This window comes from Cetorhinus maximus, chromosome 29, assembly GCF_964194155.1.
Source record: "Cetorhinus maximus chromosome 29, sCetMax3.hap1.1, whole genome shotgun sequence".
NCBI classification, from domain to species: Eukaryota; Metazoa; Chordata; class Chondrichthyes; order Lamniformes; family Cetorhinidae; genus Cetorhinus; species Cetorhinus maximus.
In genome coordinates, this window is record NC_135907.1 from 7,608,375 (window position 1) to 7,627,747 (window position 19,373).

A 19,373-nucleotide genomic window follows, 5' to 3' on the forward strand; every position below is an offset into this window, starting at 1 on the left:
TGCTGGTGAGTGCAGGGGAATGATGTAATGCTGCACCCTCTGAGGTTCCACTTCCTCCTTAGAGGTGGGCAATTGTCCCCCAGAGACAGCAGCTCTGTGTTCCAATGTTTGACTTGGGTGAGACAACAGAAGGATCAATGGTTTTTGCCCCTCCAGATATGGACCTACAGAATCGATGCTCTTCAGATCATTGTATGTACAGTGGCGAACACAGCAGCACCACCCCCCGTGCACGGCCCAGGCCCCGGCCCCCGCCCCGTGCGCGGCCCAAGCCCCGGCCCCCGCCCCGTGCGCAGCCCCGGCCCCCGCCCCGTGCGCGGCCCAGGCCCCTCCCTCTCTTGTGGTTGCACTCTTGCCTTACTATCCATGATCGAACATCTGCCAAGATGCTTTAGAGCCGCTTCCTCCATGCGTCAGGATTTTAAGAATCAGGACCCTGCGGTCTGGGGCCTTGGGTTTTGGGCTGCCTTCTTCTGCAGGAACAAGGAAAAGTGATATTAGTCACCCAAAGAGCAGACACACTCCCTATTCGGCTAGCATCCTAGTTGCTGCCTCTGTGGCCACTAGCATTCCTGTTGCCTTAGGCCATTCTGCATTGACCTTGCGAGGATCAACAGTGCCAGGCTCGTGCTCCTTGATAGAGCTGCAGCCATTACTTTCCAAGGGGAGACTGCAGACTCGACACATTGCCAACTACATAGTAAGTCTTGCCTCACACATATCCAATTGCTGCCCTCCTTCCCCCACCCACCCCGCTGGGAACTGAGTTGTGGTACTCACCCTTGGGTAAACCATTGATGTGCTTGTGGCACTGTGGCTAGGTTCTCCTGACAACCACATGGCTTCTGACCTTCTCTGCCACCTCTGTCCAGGTTTGCTTGATTAAGCAGGGAAATCTTCTCTGTCTGTCCCTGAGGAAGGGGACCTTCTGCCTTACCCAAAGAGCATGGAGGAGCACATGCAGGGCATCACCTTTTGAAGCGTGAGGCCACCCAGGATCTTCCTTCTGCCATGCCAACAAAAGCGTCTTTCCTCAGGAGTTGTTCTGAGGATTGCTGGTGTGAAAGGTTACGGGCTGATGGGTCACCGATTTCTTGACTGGGCTGATAGGCTAAAGGGTCACAGACTTCTTGCTGGGCTGTAGGGTCACCGGGTTCTTGCTGGGCTAAAGGGTATAGCAAAGTTGGTCTGAGGTAGTGTGCTGGGCATGGCAACTCTTTAAACATGGCACCAATACATCCGTCCATATCAGCTGATGACACAGCTGCTTATTTACCTATGAAAACCAGTCATAATTTTTAAAATCTCTATCAAATCTCCTGCTGGTTTTCTCTGCTTCAGTAAAATAGTCCCAGTATCTCAAGTCAAACATACGAGATGGGGGCGGGGGCGGGTGGCATAGGTGGTGGCGGGGTGAGAAGAGGGAATTAGAGTGGGAAGAGGCTCATGTAGATTGTAAACGCTGGTACAGACCTTTGGGCCAAATGGCCTGATCCTATGCTGTAGATTCTCTGTAATTCCATGTATACAGCTGTAAACTGCTACAAGATTCTAGCAGCAAGAGACAAACACTGAATTATTGACAAGTCCCCTTTGCAGTCCAATTAGAACATTAGTCAATGCAAATCACATTGAATAATGTTCCAAAGACTGATCACTTCTCTTTCCTGTTACACGACTCTGTATCTTAAACTAGCAACATTCCCTTCAGTTAATCCTTCTCCATTTTATTTATACACAAATTGTTTAAATGTTAATTATTTCTTGGTGTTCATTTCAATCCATATTGGACAGTGTGGGTCCCATCACGCAACACTGACAAACCTTGGTGCTGGGACTACTACCAACAGCAAAACTAACTGAACTTCCTGGTGTGGATTTTCATTGACCTGGCAAGGGAAGTAATCTACCACAATTGAAATTGCAACCACATAAAAGATATTAGACTGGGAGGAGGCTTATGTGGAGTATAAAACCAGCACGGACAAGTTGGGCCGAATGGCCTGTTTCTGTGCTGTGGATTCTATGTAAATTCTCCCTTCTCCTTACCATTTTTTAAAAACCATTTCAATCCTGGCCACTTTCATTAAGGTGATGGGGCTTCAAAAATAAGTGTATTTGGTTAAAATGAATTAAAAATGGTGAATCTCCAGACTTCAGCTGTTGTATCTTTTTCCTTTCAGATGGGGCAGTTCTACTATGCCGCAAAAGCTTTTGACGTGCTTGAGCGCCTGGATCCAAATCCGGAATATTGGGAAGGAAAACGTGGAGCATGCGTTGGGATCTTCCAAATGATCTTAGCAGGACGGGAACCAAAGTGCGTATCTCCAGGATGCAAGACCCATTTTAAATACATCGGTCACAGTATTCATGTCTTAGAAACTAACAGAGCTGAAATAATAGTTTATTGCTTTATAGGAAGATACCTGCCATGAGATTACTGGTTGGCAGGTTTTTAAAACCCAGGCTGATCGATCCTATGATGTCCAACAAGGTCTTCCTGTCAATTTGTCCATTTTAAAATTGAATGGTTGTAATGAATTTTAAACCCTCCAGCATACATCGATTTTTTGCTGCCTGTCAAGGTATCGTAGAATTACCCAGCACAGAAGGAGGCCATTTGATCCATTGTGTTTGAATGAGCTGTCCAAATCCAATCCTTTAGCCCTGCAAATTTCTCCTTTTTTCAAAGGCAACAAAGTAATAGAGCAGGGTAGCGATTTGCATAATAATAACCAAATGTGGTAGGAAGGGACAGAGCGTACAAACTTAAAAGTGCACCAGCAGATAAAATCAGAGATTGCAAAAATGGTAAAAAGAGTTATTAAGACTCTGCATCTGAATGCACACAGCATTTGTAACAAAATGGATGAATTGTTAGCATAGATAGAAAAAAATCTACATGAACTGATAGTCATTTACGGAGACATGGCTGCAAGGTGACGAAGGCTGGGACCTGAATATTTGAAGAGTATTTGACACTTGGAAAGATGGGAAGCTAGGAAATGTGGTGGGTTAGCTCTATTAGTTAAGGATGACATTTGTGCAGTAGTGAGAGATGATCTTAGCTCGAAAGAGCAAGATGTAGAATCAGCTTAGGTAGTGATAAGAAATAGGAAAGGTAAGAGATCTCTTGTAGGAGTAGTTTATAGGCCTCCTAACAGTAGTTGCACTGAAGGGCAGAGTACACAAGAAGAAATAAATGGGGCGCGTAAGAAAGGTGCTGCAATAATCATAGGTAATTTTAATTTACAGGTAGATTGGGCGAATCAGATTGGCAAAGTTAGTGTGGAAAATGAGTACATAGGGTGTATTCAGGACAATTTCTTAGAGCAGTGTGTTCTAGTGCCAACCAGGGAGCAGGCTATTCTGGACCTGGTAACATGCAATGATACAGGATGCGACAGCAATCATAATATGATAGAATTTCACGTTCAGGTTGAAGGTGAGAGGTGTGGTTCTCAGACCAGTGTTTTAAACCTAAAATAAAAGTAGTTATAAGGGTATGAATGCAGAGTTGGCTAAAGTGAACTGGGAAACTAGGTTAAAAGATAACACAATAGAGATACAGTGGCAGACTTATAAGGAGATATTTAATAGCGCTAAGCAAAGATTTAACTTGGTGAGAAAGAAAACCTCTGAGATAGATGGATCATCCGTGGCTAAGTAAGGAACTTGGCCAAATGAAGCAGTTAAGGATCATATCAAATTGAAAGAAACACTACAATTCTGTGAAGATTAGTGGCAGGTCTGAAGATTGGACAGATTTTAAGAACAAGCAAAGAATGACTAAAAAATAATAAAGTGGGAGAAATTAGGGTATGAGAGAAAGCTAGCTAGTAATATTAAAACAGATAGTAAGAGTTTCTAAAAGTATTTAAAAAGGAAGAGAGTAACTAGAGTGAGTCTGGGGAATTAATAATGAAAAACAAGGAAATGGCGGAAACATTGAACAGGTATTTTGTCTGTCTTCACTGTAGAAGTCTTGGAAAACTTCCCAAAAATACTTGAAAATCAAGAGGTGAAAGGGAGGGAGGAACTTAAAACAATCGCCATCACTGGGGAAAAGGTACTGGGAAAACTATTAGACATAAAGGCTGCATCCTAGGGCCTTAAAAGAAGTGGCTGCAGAGATAGTAGAAGTATTGGTTATAATTTTCTAAAATTCCTTAGATTCTGGAAGGTTTCCAGCAGATTGGAAAATAACTAACACCTTTACCCAAGAAAGGAGGGAAAGCAAGAAACTATGGGCCAGTTATCCTAACATCTGTGTTACGGAACCAGAGGGGGATTAATTTTAACAGCCCTGATTTCTGCTCTCACTACCAGTCCGAAAACAAAGGTTTTTTGATTTCTGATTCCACCCCCCCCCCACCCCCCCTCCAACTTTTATAAGTGTTGGTGTGTTTTTCCCAACCCTTCAGTTTGGCGTGGTCGAATCCTTCATTAATAACCCTACAGCAAACTCGAGATAAGGTCAAATAAGAGGGTTGGTTTATTTACGCACGCTCAAAATGTGGGAAAGGGGTTTGGGCAAGACCACGATAAAAGTGAGAGTTATGGTTTCACAAGAGTCCAGAATCAAAAGTCCAGTGGCGTATTCCTTCAGAGGTTAGCCGGCTGAAACTATTGCAGAGTAATTCAACTTTCCAGAAGTGAGGACTTCCATGATAGAAGAAGGCACGTAGAGATTACTTAGTCTTGAAGGCACAGATACAGAAGTTCCAATGTTCCAGTAGTTCACAGTGTCGATGAGGGCCAGGCATTTGACCCGGACAAAGCTCTTTCTGCTGCAACTGTTAGATCATAAAATGGTAGACTGCCTGGGTTCAGTTCTACACAGCAATATTACAGTCTAGCAGCTTGGGAGAGATCATGTGACATACCTCCCACTTCTCCTGGGTGTTGGACATGAGATGTATTTTGCCAGGTCTGGAATCTTGAGTTGTTTAATAGAGGAGTCAGGCTCTCTTTTGCCCTTCACACCATCTCCATTGGTCAGAGCTCTGCCTTAGAAATGTAAACGGGCGTTGGCACATTTCTTTGGTATTTGATTGTCAGCCATCACAGAGGGCATTAGCACCTCTTTAAAGATAACAAGGTCCCTGCTGGTTTCTGAAAGTTAGAAATTCCTATAGCATGAGTGAGTCATGGCTAGTCAAGGTAAAGCCTTGTCCATTTTAAAAATAAAAATAATAATTTTATAAAGTAGCCAGGTTAACGTAGATATATACACATATACACATTTTCCATCCTGATTTCTGGCCGGGACATGTATCATAGGGAAATTACTAGTATCTGTTAAGAAGGTTATAGCGGGATGCTTATCATGTTTTATGAAAATCATAATGGGGTCAGGCAAAGTCAACATGGTTTTATAAAAAGGAAATCATGTTTAACTAATGTAATAGAGTTCTTTGAGGATGTAACAAGCAGGGCAGATAAAGGGGAACCTGTGGATGTGGTGTATCTGGATTTCCAAAAGGCTTTTCGTAGGAGGCCAAATCAAAAGCTACTACACAAACTAAGAGCTCATGGTGTAGGGGGTAGCAGGAAGGATTGGTTAGCTAACAGGAAGCAGAGAGCAGGGATAAATGGGTCTTTTCAGGTTGGCAAGCTGTAACTAATGGAGTGCGACAGGTATCAGTGCTGAGGCCTCAACTATTTTCAATCTATGTCAATGACTTGGATGAAAGGACCGAATGTATGGTAGCTAAATTTGCTGACAACACCAAGATAGGTAGGAAAGTAAGTTGTCAAGAAGAGGTAAAGAGTCTACAAAGGGATATAGATAGGTTAAGTTGATGGGCAAAAAATTCGCAGATGGAGTTTAATGTGGGAAAATGTGAACTTTTCTACGTTGGTAGGAAGAATAGTAAAGTAGTATACTGTTTAAATGGAGAAGGATTGCAGAACTCGGTGGTACAGAGGGATCTGGGCGTCCTGGTATCTGAATCACAAAAAGTGATTAGGAAGGCAAATGGAATGTTGGCCTTTATTGCAAGGGGAATGGAATATAAAATTAAGGAAGTTTTACTGCAGCTGTGAAGGGCCTTGATGAGACCGCATCTGGAATACTGTATACAGTTTGGTGGTCTTATTTGAAAAAGGATATAATTGCCTTAGAAATAGTTCACAGAAGGTTCACTCAACTCATTCCTGGGATGAAGGGCTTATCTTATGAAGAAAGGCTGAACAGGTTGGGCCATTACCCATTGAAATTGGAAGAATGAGAGGTGATCTTATTGAAATTTATACGATCCTGAGGGGGCTTGATAGGCTGGATACCAGGAAGGTGTTTCCTCTTGTGGGGGAGACTAGAACTGGGGGACGCAGCTTAAAAATAAGAGGTTTCCCTTTTAAGACAGAGATGGGAGAATTTTTTTTTCTGAGGGTTGTTAGTCTGTGGAATTCTCCTTCCTCAGAAAACAGTGGAGGCTTGAACATTAGATTTATTCAAGGTGATAGACAAGAGAGTCAAGGATTATGGAGGGCAGACAGGAAAGCAGATCAGCCATGATCTTAATGAATGGCAGAGCAGGCTCGAAGGGCCGAATGGCCCACTCTTGCTCCTAAGTTCTGTATTCCTCTGATTTAAAGTACCTGCCCAATTCCCTTCTGAAAACGACGATTGAATCTGCCACCACCTACCTTTCAACCTTACTAGGTTAAAATATTCCTCTTCATTCCGCCTCTTCTTTTGCCAATTGTCTTAAGTTTGCATCTTCTGGCTTCTGACCCCACTACCAGTAGAAACCGTTTTTCCCTACCAGTTCTATTAAAATCCTTCATTAACTTGAACCCCTCTATTAAACCTCCCATTAACCTTCTTTGCTATAAGGAGAATAATCCCATCTTTTTTAGTCTCTGCATAACTGAAGAGACTCCTCTCTGGAACCATTCTGGGTAAATCTCCTCTGCATCTTTTTCAAGGCCTTGGCTTCCTTCCTAAAGTGTGTTGTCCAGAATTGGACATTATACTCCAACTGAGCCCTAACTGGTGACTTGTAATGGTTTACAGTTTATTTGCTTGTGTACAGTGTGTCCTCTATTCATTAAGCCCAGGATCCCCTTTGCTTTGTGTTTTTTTTTATTATCCATCAGGAGCACCCACGTCCCACGAATAAGTCCTGCAGTTATTGCCCATTCCTAATTGCCCTTGAGAAGGTGGTGAGCTGCTGCCTTGAACTGCAGCAGTCTCTGTGATGTAGATATACCCATGATGCTGTTTGGGAGGAAGGCCCAGCATTTTGAACCAGAGAAGGAACAGTGATATATTTCAAAGCCAGTATGGTGTCTTAATTGGAGGGGAACTTGAAGGTGGTGTTGTTCCCATGTGCCTCTAGCCCCTGTTGTTCTAGGTGGTGGAGGTTGCGGGTTTGAAAGATTCTGTTGAAGGAGCCTTGGCAAATTGCTGCAGTGGATCTTGTAGGTAGTGCACACTGCTGCCACTGTCCATCAGTGATGGATGGAGTGAATGTTTAAGCTGGTGGATGGGGTGCCAATCAAGCAGGATGCTTTGTTCTGGATGGTGTCAAGCTTTTTGAGTATTGTTAGAGCTGCACTCATCCAGGCAAGTGGAGACTACTCCATAACATTCTTGACTTGCACCTTGTACATGGTGTACAGGCTTTGTGTATTCAGGAGCTGAGATTGTCGCCACAAAATTCCCAACCTCTGACCTGCTCTTGCAACCACAATATTTTTTTATGGCTGTTCCACTTAAGTTTCTGGTCAATGGTGACCTCCAGGATGTTGTTGATGGTGGGGGATTCATTGATGGTGATTGAATGTCAAGAGGGGGTGGTTAGATTCTCTTGTTGGTGATGGTCATTGCCTGAAACTTGTGTGGTGCAAATGTTACTTTTCACTTACCAGCCCAAGGCTGAATGTTGTCCAGTTCTTGCTGTATGCAGACATTGACTGTTGCATTAACTGAGAACTTGTGAATGGAACTGAACACTGCATCACCAGCGAACATCCCCACTTTTGACCTTGTGATGGAGGGAAGGTAACTGATGAAGCAGCTAAAGATGGTTGGACCTAGGACATTGCCCTGAGGAACTCGTATATCCATGTCCTGGAGCTGCGGTGATTGGCCTCCAACAGCCACATCCAGCTTCCTTTGTGTTAGATATGACCCCAGTCAGTGGAGAGTTTTCCCCCAATACCCATTGACTCAAATTTTACTAGGGCTCCTTGATGCCACACTGAGTCAAAATGTGCCTTGATGTCAAGGGCAGTCACTCTCACCTCACCTCTGGAGTTCAGCTTTTTGGTCCATGTTGGTGCTGGATTCTCCTGTCACTTCGATGGATGAGTGTTCAGCAATAAAAAGACTGGTTTACAGCGTAGATGATGTTGTGTCTTGTGACATTAGGCCAAGTCTCGACTTGCATAACTGATTGCAAATACTACATATGAAGTTGGTGTTGCAAGGATGGATGGGAGCACTGTACTCCTCAAATGTCAAAATTGTCTGATGGGCAGGCGCTTCTCCATTTGGGTCCGTCCAAGGTTGTTTTTTTCCTATGTGTTGGGATCCAGCTTGCAAGCTCTAAGGTTGGCTTTGAAATCGTCTTTGTCTAAGGTTGAGACGTCCTGTAGTGCAAATTCCTGTGCTCAGCTGGCTGTAGAGTACTGCCTTTCATATGCGGGAATCACCCATGCAAACCATATGGCCAGCAAAGTGGAACTCTGATGAGCATGCTCTTGATGCCAGGTATGCAGCACTTTATAAAAACGTCTGATGTTGAGGATTTTGTCAAGCCAGCTCATATTACAAATAGACCTCGGACAGCGAAGATGGAATGTTATTTAGTTGCTTTATGTGATTCCGGTAGGTTGTCTTAAGTCCCATATCCATGAAGAAATGATGTAAGAACCACTGCCTGGTAGACTTTGCGCTTTGTTCTCAGCCAAACTCCATCCTCTTTCCAAAGTCTGTGAGTGAACCTGCCAAACTCGGAGCTTGCCTTTGCCAGGCAATGGTTGATTTTGTCATCTGGCGAAATGTTATTGGAGAGGATACTCCCAAGATAGCACAGAGGTACGTGTTGTTGATAGCAACTGTGAGGCCTTGAGTACCTGGCTAGGGCACGTTGATACATGATCTCTGTTGTCTTCAGCCATATTTTCAGGCCAAAGAGTTCTGAGGCTAGGTCAAAAAAATCAACAAGCAGCTGAATTCCTCCAGATCATGTGCTATGAGAGCATAGTCATCCATGGACAAGAGTTCGCTCAGTAGCTGATCAGTAACCTTTGTACAAGCCTTGCGCCTTTGCAAGTTGAAGAGGCTGCCACCTTGTCCTGAATTGCATGAGTAATCCTGCATCAAGATCTTTGAGTGTACTGGAGTATTGCCAAGAAGTACACAGCAAACAGAGCTGGAGCCAGTACACAGCCTTGTTTGGTGCCATGGTGACAGGAAAGGCATCCAATAACATACCACTTTGCATCACACTGGCCATCATTCCATCATGAAACAAACGAATAACACTGATCATCTGTTCAGGACGGCCATATTTATAAAGAACCTTCCGTTGTACAGGCCTCCCGTTGCTTAACTATATTGCTTTTTATGTCTTTTAAATCAATGGTAATGATAACATCTGGTTTGGTATCTTGCTGAAAGTGTGTTGCAACTGAATTAATAACAGTAAGTGATGTGTTGCTGTTGTGCTTCATATGGCAGGCCCACCTCAGTGCCTTAAGCAGAACTAAAGTTATACATCTGAGAGGAGCCCAGTAATGATCATTCCAACTATCTTCTTTAATCAAATAAGATAAAAGCAAAATACTGCAGGTGCTGGAAATCTGAAACAAAAACAAAATGCTGTAAAGGCTCAGCAGATCTGGCAGCATCTGTGGAGAGAGTAACAGAGTTAACGTTTTGAGTCCGTATGACCCTTCTTCGGAGCTCGTTTTCTGTATCTTCTTTAATCAACTGTATTCAGAAATGTGCAGTATAAAAGAAAAACTATCTCAAAGTTAAATTCCTAACAAAGATGAAGAATGAAAAAAGCCCATCAACCCATTGAAGCTCATCCCTCCTGTGCACTAACTACCACTGGGCAGATTGTACCACATATTTATATCCTTTTATCTGAAGGTGCTCCTTCTGATAGTTAATCTAAGTTTGGCTTGGCACTGCTTTATACTCTCACCTCATTATCCTATGATTTGGGTGGGAATTTGATTTAAGAGCAGTGAGTGAATCTCCCTCTCAGCAGTTGTGCAGGCTACAACTTGTTTCGCTGGGGCGGGCCAAAGGAATGCAGGCAATATCATTGTGCCATCAGCACACCATGGTTTGTGGTTTGATGGTACATTACTGTGTTTCTTGAATGCCTCAGCAGCTAGGAAAGGAATTTTCCAAAAGTTCTATTTTTCTGTGTTTTATTTTGTTACTTCAACGGGTTCGCTGGCTAGGCTTTTGCTGGCATTTATTGCCCATCGCTAATTGCCCTTGAGAAGGTGGTGGTGAACTGCCTTCTTGACCAGCTGCAGTCCACGTGGCGTAGGTACATCCACAGTGCTGTTGGGGACGGAGTTCCAGGATTTTGACCCAGCAAAGGAACGGTGATATATTTCCAAGTCAGGATGGTGAGTGACTTGGAGGGGAACTTCCAGGTGGTGGTGTTGCCATGTATCTGCTGCCTTTGTCCTTCTAGATGGTAGTGGTCGTGGATCTGGAAGGTGCCGTCTAAGCAGCCTTAGTGAATTCCCACAATGCAACTTGTAGATGGTACACACTGCTGCTACTGTGCGTTGGTGGTGGAGGGAGTGAATGTTTGTGGATGGGGCACCAATCAAGCAGGCTGCTTTGTCCTGGACGGTGTCAATCTTCTTGAGTGTTGGACCTGCACTCATCCAGGCAAGTGGGGGGAGCATTCCATCACAATCCTGACTTGTGCCTTATAGATTGTGGACAGGCTTTGGGGAGTCAGGAGGTGAGTTACTCTGACCTCTTGTAGCCACAGTATTTATATGGCTAGTGCAGTTCAGTTTCTGGTCAATGGTAACCCCCCAGGATGTTGATAGTGGGGGATTCAGTGCTGGCAATGCCATTGAATGTCAAGGGGTGATGGTTAGATTCTCTCTTGTTGGAGATGGTCAAGGCCTGGCGCTTGTGTGGTGTGAATGTTACTTGCCACTTGTCAGCCCAAGCTTGGATATTGTCCAGGCCTTGCTGCATTTTGACATGGACTGCTTCAGTATTTGAGGATTTGCAAAAGGAAGCATTTGAGGAGTTGCGAATGGTGCTGAACATTGTGCAATCATCAGCGAGCATCCCCAGTGAAAGGAAGGTCATTGATGAAGCAGCTGGTTGGGGGTAGGACACTACCCTGAGCAACTCCTACAGTGATGCCCTGGAGCTAAGATGACTGACCTCAAACAACCACAACCACCTTCCTTTCTGCTAGGTATGACTGTGTCAGAGATTAATCACACCGAGGCATCGTTTATTACGTAGAAACCCCATTTATTACTTGTGCACAAGGGAGACAGCACAATGAGAGCTACTGTACAGTTTCGTAGCAGAATACACACAGACTTGTTAAAAGCATTTTTACAGCCAATCAGTAAGTTTTGCAACAAACCTATCCACATATTTGCATAAGTTAACTGACCAATCCATGTTCCAGTAAATTTCCCTTTTCCTCACAACAGATGTTTGGTTACTCAGTTGCTTATCACAACCCTGATTGCATTTGGCCTGAGAAAAACAAAATGGAACGTCTCAAGGTTCATCCTGTAACTGTGGTCAGGCAAGATTGTATTCATCTCAAGGTTGCAGTATTTTTCTCTTGAGCCGAGGCGTACAATCAACTTCTCATTAACCCTTCCAGCACCAAATGGGCTCCCTGCAGTTGCCCAGGCCACCACAAGTGCAACCAGCAGAGAGTTTACCCCCTGATTCCCATTAACTTCAGTTTTGCTAGGCCTCCTTGATGTCATACTCAGTCAAAAGTGGCCTTGATGTCAAGAGCAGTAACCCGCGCCTCACCTCTGGAATTCAGTTCTTTTGTCCATGTTTGAACCAAGGCTGAGATGAGGTCAGGAGCTGAGTGACCATGCCAGAACCCAAAATGAACGTCTGTGAGCAGGTTATTGCTAAGCAAGTGCCATTTGATACCACTGCTCATGATCCCTTCCATCACTTTACTGATTCAAGAGTAGACTGATGGGGTGGTAATTAGGCGGGTTGGATTTATCCTGCTTTTTGTGTACAGGCATACCTGGGCAATTTTCACATTGCTGGGTAGATGCCAGCATTGTAGCTGTACTGGAACAGTTTGGCTAGGGGTGCGGCAAGCCCTGGAGCACAAGTCTTCAGTACTATTGCCAGAATATTGTCAGGGCCCATAGGCTTTGCAGTATCCAGTGCCTTCAGCCATTTCTTGATATCACGTGGAGTAAATCGAATTGGCTGAAGACTGGCATCTGTGATGCTGGGGACCTCTGGAGGAGGCAGAGATGGATCATCCACTTGGCGTTTCTGGCTGAAGATTGTAGTAAATGCTTCAGCCTTATCTTATGCACTGACGTGTTGGGCTCCCCCATCATTGAGGATGAGGATATTTGTGGAGCCGCCTCCTGCATTGAGTTGTTTAATTGCCCACCACCATTCTTGACTGGATGTGGCAGGACTGCAGAGCTTAGACCTGATCTGTTGGTTGTGCAGTTGCTTAGCTGTCTATCACTTGCTGCTTATGCTGTTTGGCACGCAAGTAGTCCTGTGTTGTAGCTCCACCAGGTTGACATCTCAGTTTTAGGTATACCTAGTGCTGCTCCTGCAATCTCCATTGAACCAGGGTTGATCCCCTGGCTAAAGGCAAAATACTGCGGATGCTGGAAATCAGCTCTGAAGAAGAGTCACACGGACTCGAAACATTAACTCTGTCTTTCTGTCCACAGATGCTGTCAGACCTGCTGAGTCTTTCCAGCATTTTTTGTTTGATCCCCTCACTTGGTGGTAATGGTAGAGTGGGGGAAATGCTAAGCTATGAGATTACAGATTGCGGTATGGTACAATTCTGCTGCTGCTGATGGCCCACAGCGCTTCATGGTTGCCCAGTTGCTAGATCTGTTCGAAATCTGTCCCATTTAGCACAGTGGTAGTGCCACACAATACGATGGAGGGTATTCTCAATGTGAAGACGGGACTTCGTCTCCACAAGGACTGTGTGGCAGTCACTCCTACCAGTACTGTCACGGACAAATGTATCTGCAGCAGGCAGGTTGGTGAGGACGAGGTCAAGTACGTTTTTCCCCTTTGTTGGTTCCCTCACCACATATCGCAGATCCCAGTCTAGCAGTTGTGTCCTTTAGGACTCAGCCAGCTTGGTCAGCAGTGGTGCTACCAAGCCACTTTTGGTGATGGACATTTAAGTCCCCCACCCAGAGTACATTCTGTGCCCTGCCACCTTCAGTGCTTACTCCAAGTGGTGTGCAACATGGAATACTGAATCATCAGCTGTGGGTGGGCGGTACATGGTAATCAGCAGCAAAGTTTCTTTGCCTTTGTTTGACCTGGTGCCATGAGACGACTTGGGGTCCGGAGTCGATGGTGAGGATTCCCAGCGTAATTCCCTCCCGACTGTGTACCACTGTGCTGCCATGTCAGGGACACCATCGTATTCACGGAATCGTACCTTACAGACACTGTCAGGCTGTTGCTTGACTAGTCTGTGAGAGAGCTCTCCCAATTTTGGCACAAGTCCCCAGATGTTAGTGCGGAGAACTTTGCATGGTCAACAGGGCTGGGCTGAGTTTGCCATTGTAATTTCCAATGCCTCGGTCAATGCCGGATGGTCCGTCCAGTTTCATCCCTTTGAGACTTTTTAGCAGTTTGATATAACTGAGTGGCTTGCTAGGCCATTTCAGAGGGCGTTTTAAGAGTCAACCACATTGCTGTGGATCTGAAGTCACATGTAGGCCAGACCAGATAAGGACGGCAGATTTCCTTCCCTAAAGGACATTAGTGCTTTTTTAGGGTTTTTTACGACAATCAATTAATTCATGGTCATCGTTAGACTTTTAATTCCAGATTATTATTGAATTCAAATTTCACCATCTGCCGTGGTGTGATTCAAACCCCTGTCCCCAGAGCATTATCCTGGGTCTCTGGATTACTATTCCAGCGACAATACCACTACACCACTGCCTCCTACCCTGGATTTTTCTGGGTTTTTAATTTTTGCATCTCCCAGGAGGTTACATGGCTATGATGGATGGGATGGAGGTGTGCAGAGTAAGAAGTGCTTCATCAGCTTGCTACAACCATCATGATTTAGGATTAATTAGATTAGAACTAGATGGAAATGAGAATTTTTTTTTCTCTCAGAGGGTCATTGATCTGTGGAATTATTCCCTAGAGAGCAGTGGAGGCAGGGTCAATGAATATTTTTAAGGCTGAGTTTTGTAGATTCTTGACTGACAAGGAAGTCAAAGAGTAGACAGAAAAGTTGAGTTGAGACCATAATCAGATCAGCCATGATCTTATCAAATGGTGGAACAGGCTCGAGGGGTCGAATGGCCTAGCCCAGCTCCTAATTCATATGTATGTACGTAGTTTGTGGCAAGTTTGATTGATCAGTGATCTTTCTGCCTGTCATTTTTATACATGTTCAAAGTGGAAAGACCTGACAACAAGATTTGCCCAGCAGACCTTCAGTGCTGGTCCGTCTGTTTGGCTGAATGCATTTCTCTGGGAGATTTTCCTGGATTAGCTGTTCTTGCTGACTCCTGCTCAACACAGTTTGGATCAGGGAGTAGGTGGAGTGGGAGATTAGCTTGCAGGCCTTCCCACTCTCTATCTCTTACTTTTCCAGAACCACCTCATCCAATTCAGGGTCAAAGGGAGTCGGAGCCTATCCTGACAGGCAATGGGTACACCCAGGACAGGACACCAGTCCATCACAGGGCGCACACACACACACACACACACACTAAGGGGCAGTTTAACCATAGCCAATCCACCTAACCATGTCTTTGGATGGTGAGAGGAAACCAGAGCACCCGGCAGAAACACACGTGGACACAGGGAGAACGTGCAAACTCCACACAGACAGACACCCAAGGTGTCTGAAGAAGTCATATAGACTCAAAACATTAGCTCTGTCTTGCTCTCCACAGAAGCTGCCAGACCTGCTGAGTTTTTTACGGCATTTTTTGTCTTTATTGCAGATTTCCAGCATCTGCAGTATTTTGCTTTTATTTTCCAAGATTTATTGTAGTTTAGCTGACAGCTCAGTTGAATTAATCCAAGAAGTGGCAGAGCCATTTAAACCACAGTAATATCAGGGTTAGTCTCTATTTTGAGCAACTTCAGTTACATGGGGAGAGTTGGAGAAGCTGAAATTATTTATCTTGGAGCAGAAGGCTAAGGTGGTTTAAGGAAAAGTCCCTTCCGAAGAGCACTGTGGGCACTACACCACATGGACTGGAGCGACTCAAGAAGGTGGCTCACCACCAGCTTCTTGAGGGCAATTAGGGGTGGGCAACAAATGCTGGCCTAGCCAGCGACGTCCACACCCTGTGAAAGAATAAAAAATTATTCATAGTTGTTTAAAATTATGAGGGGGTTTGATAGAGTAAATAAGGGCTAACTGGCAGGATGGTTAGAACCAGAGGTCACAGATTTAAGATAATTGGCAAAAGTAACAGAGGGTAGGTGAGATTTTTTTTCATGCAACAACTTATGACCTGAAATATGCTGCCGGAAAGGGTGCTGGTAGCAGATTAGTAGTCACTTTCAAAAGGCTAAATACTTGAAAAGGAATACTTGAAAATACTAAATACTTGAAAAATTTACAGAACAGTGGGAAAATAGCTAATGAGATAACTCTTTCAAAGAGCCATCACCAGGCAGACTCTGCTGCATGGCCTCCTTTTGTGTTATATTATTCTGTGATTCAACATTTTTGTGTTGACATAGCTGGTTTCAATCAGGGTAGCAAAAGGGCACTACAATTGATCTCAGCATTTCAGGCTGGAGGTTCAATCGGCCAGGCTTCACTCCCGATTCACATTTTACTCCTTATGACAAGTGTCCATGTAGCAGTCAGATGAGGACAGCATTGGGTTCAGCTGGCCTGCTTGCTGTCTTGCCTCAGATGTCAATAATACCTATTTTGGCAAAGCACCAGACAATGTCCATGGGGCCATAGCGCTAACAGCAACAGTATAGTGCTTTTAACACAATGAAACATCCCAAGGACCTTCGTAGGAGCATTATAAAGCAAAATTCAACACCAAGTCACATAAGGTAATATTAGAGCAAATGGTCACATAAGGTAATATTAGAGCAAATGGTCAAAGGAGCATCTTGAAGGAAGAAAGAGAAATGGAGAAGTTTAAGGAGAGAATTCCAGAGCTTAATGCCTAGGCAGCTGAAGGCATGGCTACCACTGGTGGAGGGGCCAAGGAGAAGGGACCAGAATTAGATGACCACAGATATCTTGGAGGGTTAGCCAGCACCCCTCCACCCAAAGGGGTGTGAAATTAGTATGGAACAGTGCAGGAGGTGCCATGTGTTCCTTTAATGAGCCATAGAAAAGTTAGGCGCAGAAAGAGGCCATTCAGCCCATCGTGTCTGCACCAGCCAAAAAGAGAAAAAAGAAACAAGCCGCTCATTTTAATCCCACTTTCCAGCACCTGGTCTGTAGCCTTGCAGGTCACAGCACTCAGATGCAGATCCAGGTACCTTTTTAAATGTGTTGAGCGTTTCAGCCTCAACCACCAACTTAGGCAGTAAATTTCAGACACCCACCACCCTCTGGATGAAAAGGTTCTTCCTATGTCCCCTCTAATCTTTCTACCAATCACCTTAAATGTATGTCTGCTGGTAATTGATCCCTCAGCTAAAGGAAACAAATCTTCCCTATCTACCCCATCTAGGCCCCTCATAATTTTGTGCACCTCAATTAGGTCACCCCTTAGCCGCCTCTGTTCTAAGGAAAACAACCCTAGCCTATACAATCTCTCCTCATAGCTGCAATTTTTGAGCCCTGGAAACATTCTTGTAAACCTCCTCTTCAGAGCAATTATGTCCTTCCTGTAATGTGGTGACCAAAACTTTGCACAAAATTCCAGCTGTAGCCTAACCAGCGTTTTATACAGTTCCATCATTACATCCCACTTTTGTATTCAATACCTCATCCAATAAAGGAAAGCATTCCATATGCTTTCTTGATCACCTTGCCCACCTGTCCTGCCACCTTCAAGGACCTGTGGACGTGCACTCCAAGGTCTTCCACTTCCTCAACCCCTCTCTATAACTTCACATTTACTGAGTATTCCCTTGCTTTGTTTGCCCTCCCCAAATGCATTACCTCACACTCTTCCAGATTGAATTCCATTTGCCACTTCTCTGCTCACTCAACCAAACCATTGATACCATTCTGGAGTCAACAGCCATCCTCTTCACTATCAAGTACATGGCCAATTTTTGTGTCATCTGCAAATTTCCCAATCATGCCTCCTACATTTAAGTCTAAATCATTAATATATACACCAAAGAGCAAGGACCCCAACACTGAGCCCTGTGGAACACCACTGGAAACTGTTTTCCATTTGCAAAAACATCCATTGACCATTACCCTTTGTTTCCTGTCACGAAGTCATTGCTGGATCCAACCTGCCACCTTGCCCTGTATCCTATGAGATCTCACTTTCCTGACCAGTCTGCCGTGTGGGACCTTGTCAAATGCCTTACTGAAATCCATGTAGACAACATTCACTGCACTACCCTCATCAATCCTCCTTGTTACTTCCTCCAAAGGCATGATCTTTCTCCTAACAAAATCATGCTGACTATCCCTAATCAATCCATGCCTTTCTAAGTGACAGTTTATCCTGTGTCTCAGAGTTGTTTCCAACAATTTGCCCACCACCGAAGTCCGACAGACTGGTCTATAATTTTCTGGGCTATCCCTTGCACCCTTTTTAAATAATGGTACAACATTCACAGATCTTCAGTGCTCTGGGACCTCTCCTGTATTTAGTGCGGATTGGAAAATGACCCTCAGAGCATCTGCTACCTCCTCCCTGGCCTCCTTCAACAGCCTGGGATACAATCCATCTGGCCCTGGTGATTTATGCAAAAGTCCTAACTAAATTATTGTGCACCTTTTCTAGGGATACCATGCGAGAAGTTCTCCATCTCCTTCGGAATACTGGGAATCCTCAGGTTGAATACATAATCCGTACCTTAAAGAAATGGGCTAAAGACAATCGAGTCGCTGTCTAAAGGTGCAGAGCAAAAGGACCAGGAAGTAGACTGATAGCCTGTATGGAGCTGCTGCTCAGTGGGAGGCTTCTGTTTCTCTCACTGATGTGAGTAGTTATTGCACAGCCCTGACAAAGAGCTCTCTTGATGTGAGGTGATGCAGTGCAGTGCTCCGTGGAAAACATTTGCTTCTCTCCCACTAACTGTCGTTAATTGCCTGCCAAAATTAAAACCACACATTTGACCAAATTCCCGTTACTTGGCCCCAGTTGGGGAATAAAGATTGTTTCAAACACTTCAACATCTGCACTGTCAAATCATATTGCACTCTAAGCATTATTCTTTTATATTATTCTCCACACCCATTCATCTGAATAGGATGCAGAACAGCAAGTCATGTGGACTAGAGCAATGTTCTAGTTCTTGAGCAAAAGTGACTTCATACATTACAAGATCCCCTTAAACATCTGTGGAAACTATACTCCTCCCCCAAGTATGCAACAATAATACTATACTTAAAACTACACACTTATTTTTTCTGTACTCATTGCTGTCCTGTCCTGCGACTGTGTTATCGTGAGACTTTGTTTGTTTGTTTGTTTATAAATCAGTGATGAGCAAGAATATGGTTTAAATACCAAACATACCAGCAGAGCATTTCCCTCAGCAATGATCTCCCCATATGGAAACCAGATACAGCTTACCCACACATGGAATTCCTCCCAGGAGGAGCTCTAAGCAGCGGCCAGACACCTCCCACCAAGAAGGAATTATCAAAGCATCAGGCAACCCACATGCTGTGCCCAATGACTTCCAGATAGAGAGCAGAAGCAGGGAGCAGGTTGATACTCAGAGTTGGGGAATAGTGCAGGGGAGCAAAACCAGGCAGCATGTTCCAAATTGCCACCCAGTGTCCTGCACTGGAAAGTGTGCATGAATGCATATTGATAAGAACTGATCAGGCTTAGCTGTGATACATAACCACACACCCCGCCCTCCCCCAACCCAATGGTGGAATAACATGCAGAGACTCACCACTCACCATTGAGCGTGTGTGTGTAAAGAATGACTATTTGCATGAGGTGCCAGGTCCTGTGCCCATGGAACCATAACCTGGCACCTGTCAGCACCTCCAGGA

General features: G+C 44.5%; 1 protein-coding gene and 1 long non-coding RNA gene across 5 annotated transcripts in view; one reads left to right on the forward strand and one right to left on the reverse strand.

Moving 5' to 3' along the window:
• ift56 (intraflagellar transport 56) overlaps positions 1-18,536 on the forward strand; it is an 80,127-nt gene extending 61,591 nt beyond the window's left edge. For all 4 annotated transcript variants that reach the window (XM_078532071.1, XM_078532069.1, XM_078532072.1 and 1 more), the window contains exons 17-18: positions 2,184-2,317; positions 18,145-18,536. In XM_078532071.1, coding sequence (XP_078388197.1) covers positions 2,184-2,317; positions 18,145-18,256 — 246 coding nt within the window. In that variant the 3' untranslated portion in view covers positions 18,257-18,536. The remainder of the gene's footprint in view (positions 1-2,183; positions 2,318-18,144) is intronic.
• LOC144669573 (uncharacterized) overlaps positions 1-19,373 on the reverse strand; it is a 58,081-nt gene that overhangs the window by 21,971 nt on the left and 16,737 nt on the right. The window contains exon 2 of the long non-coding RNA XR_013573694.1: positions 362-473. This is a non-coding gene — a long non-coding RNA (uncharacterized LOC144669573). The remainder of the gene's footprint in view (positions 1-361; positions 474-19,373) is intronic.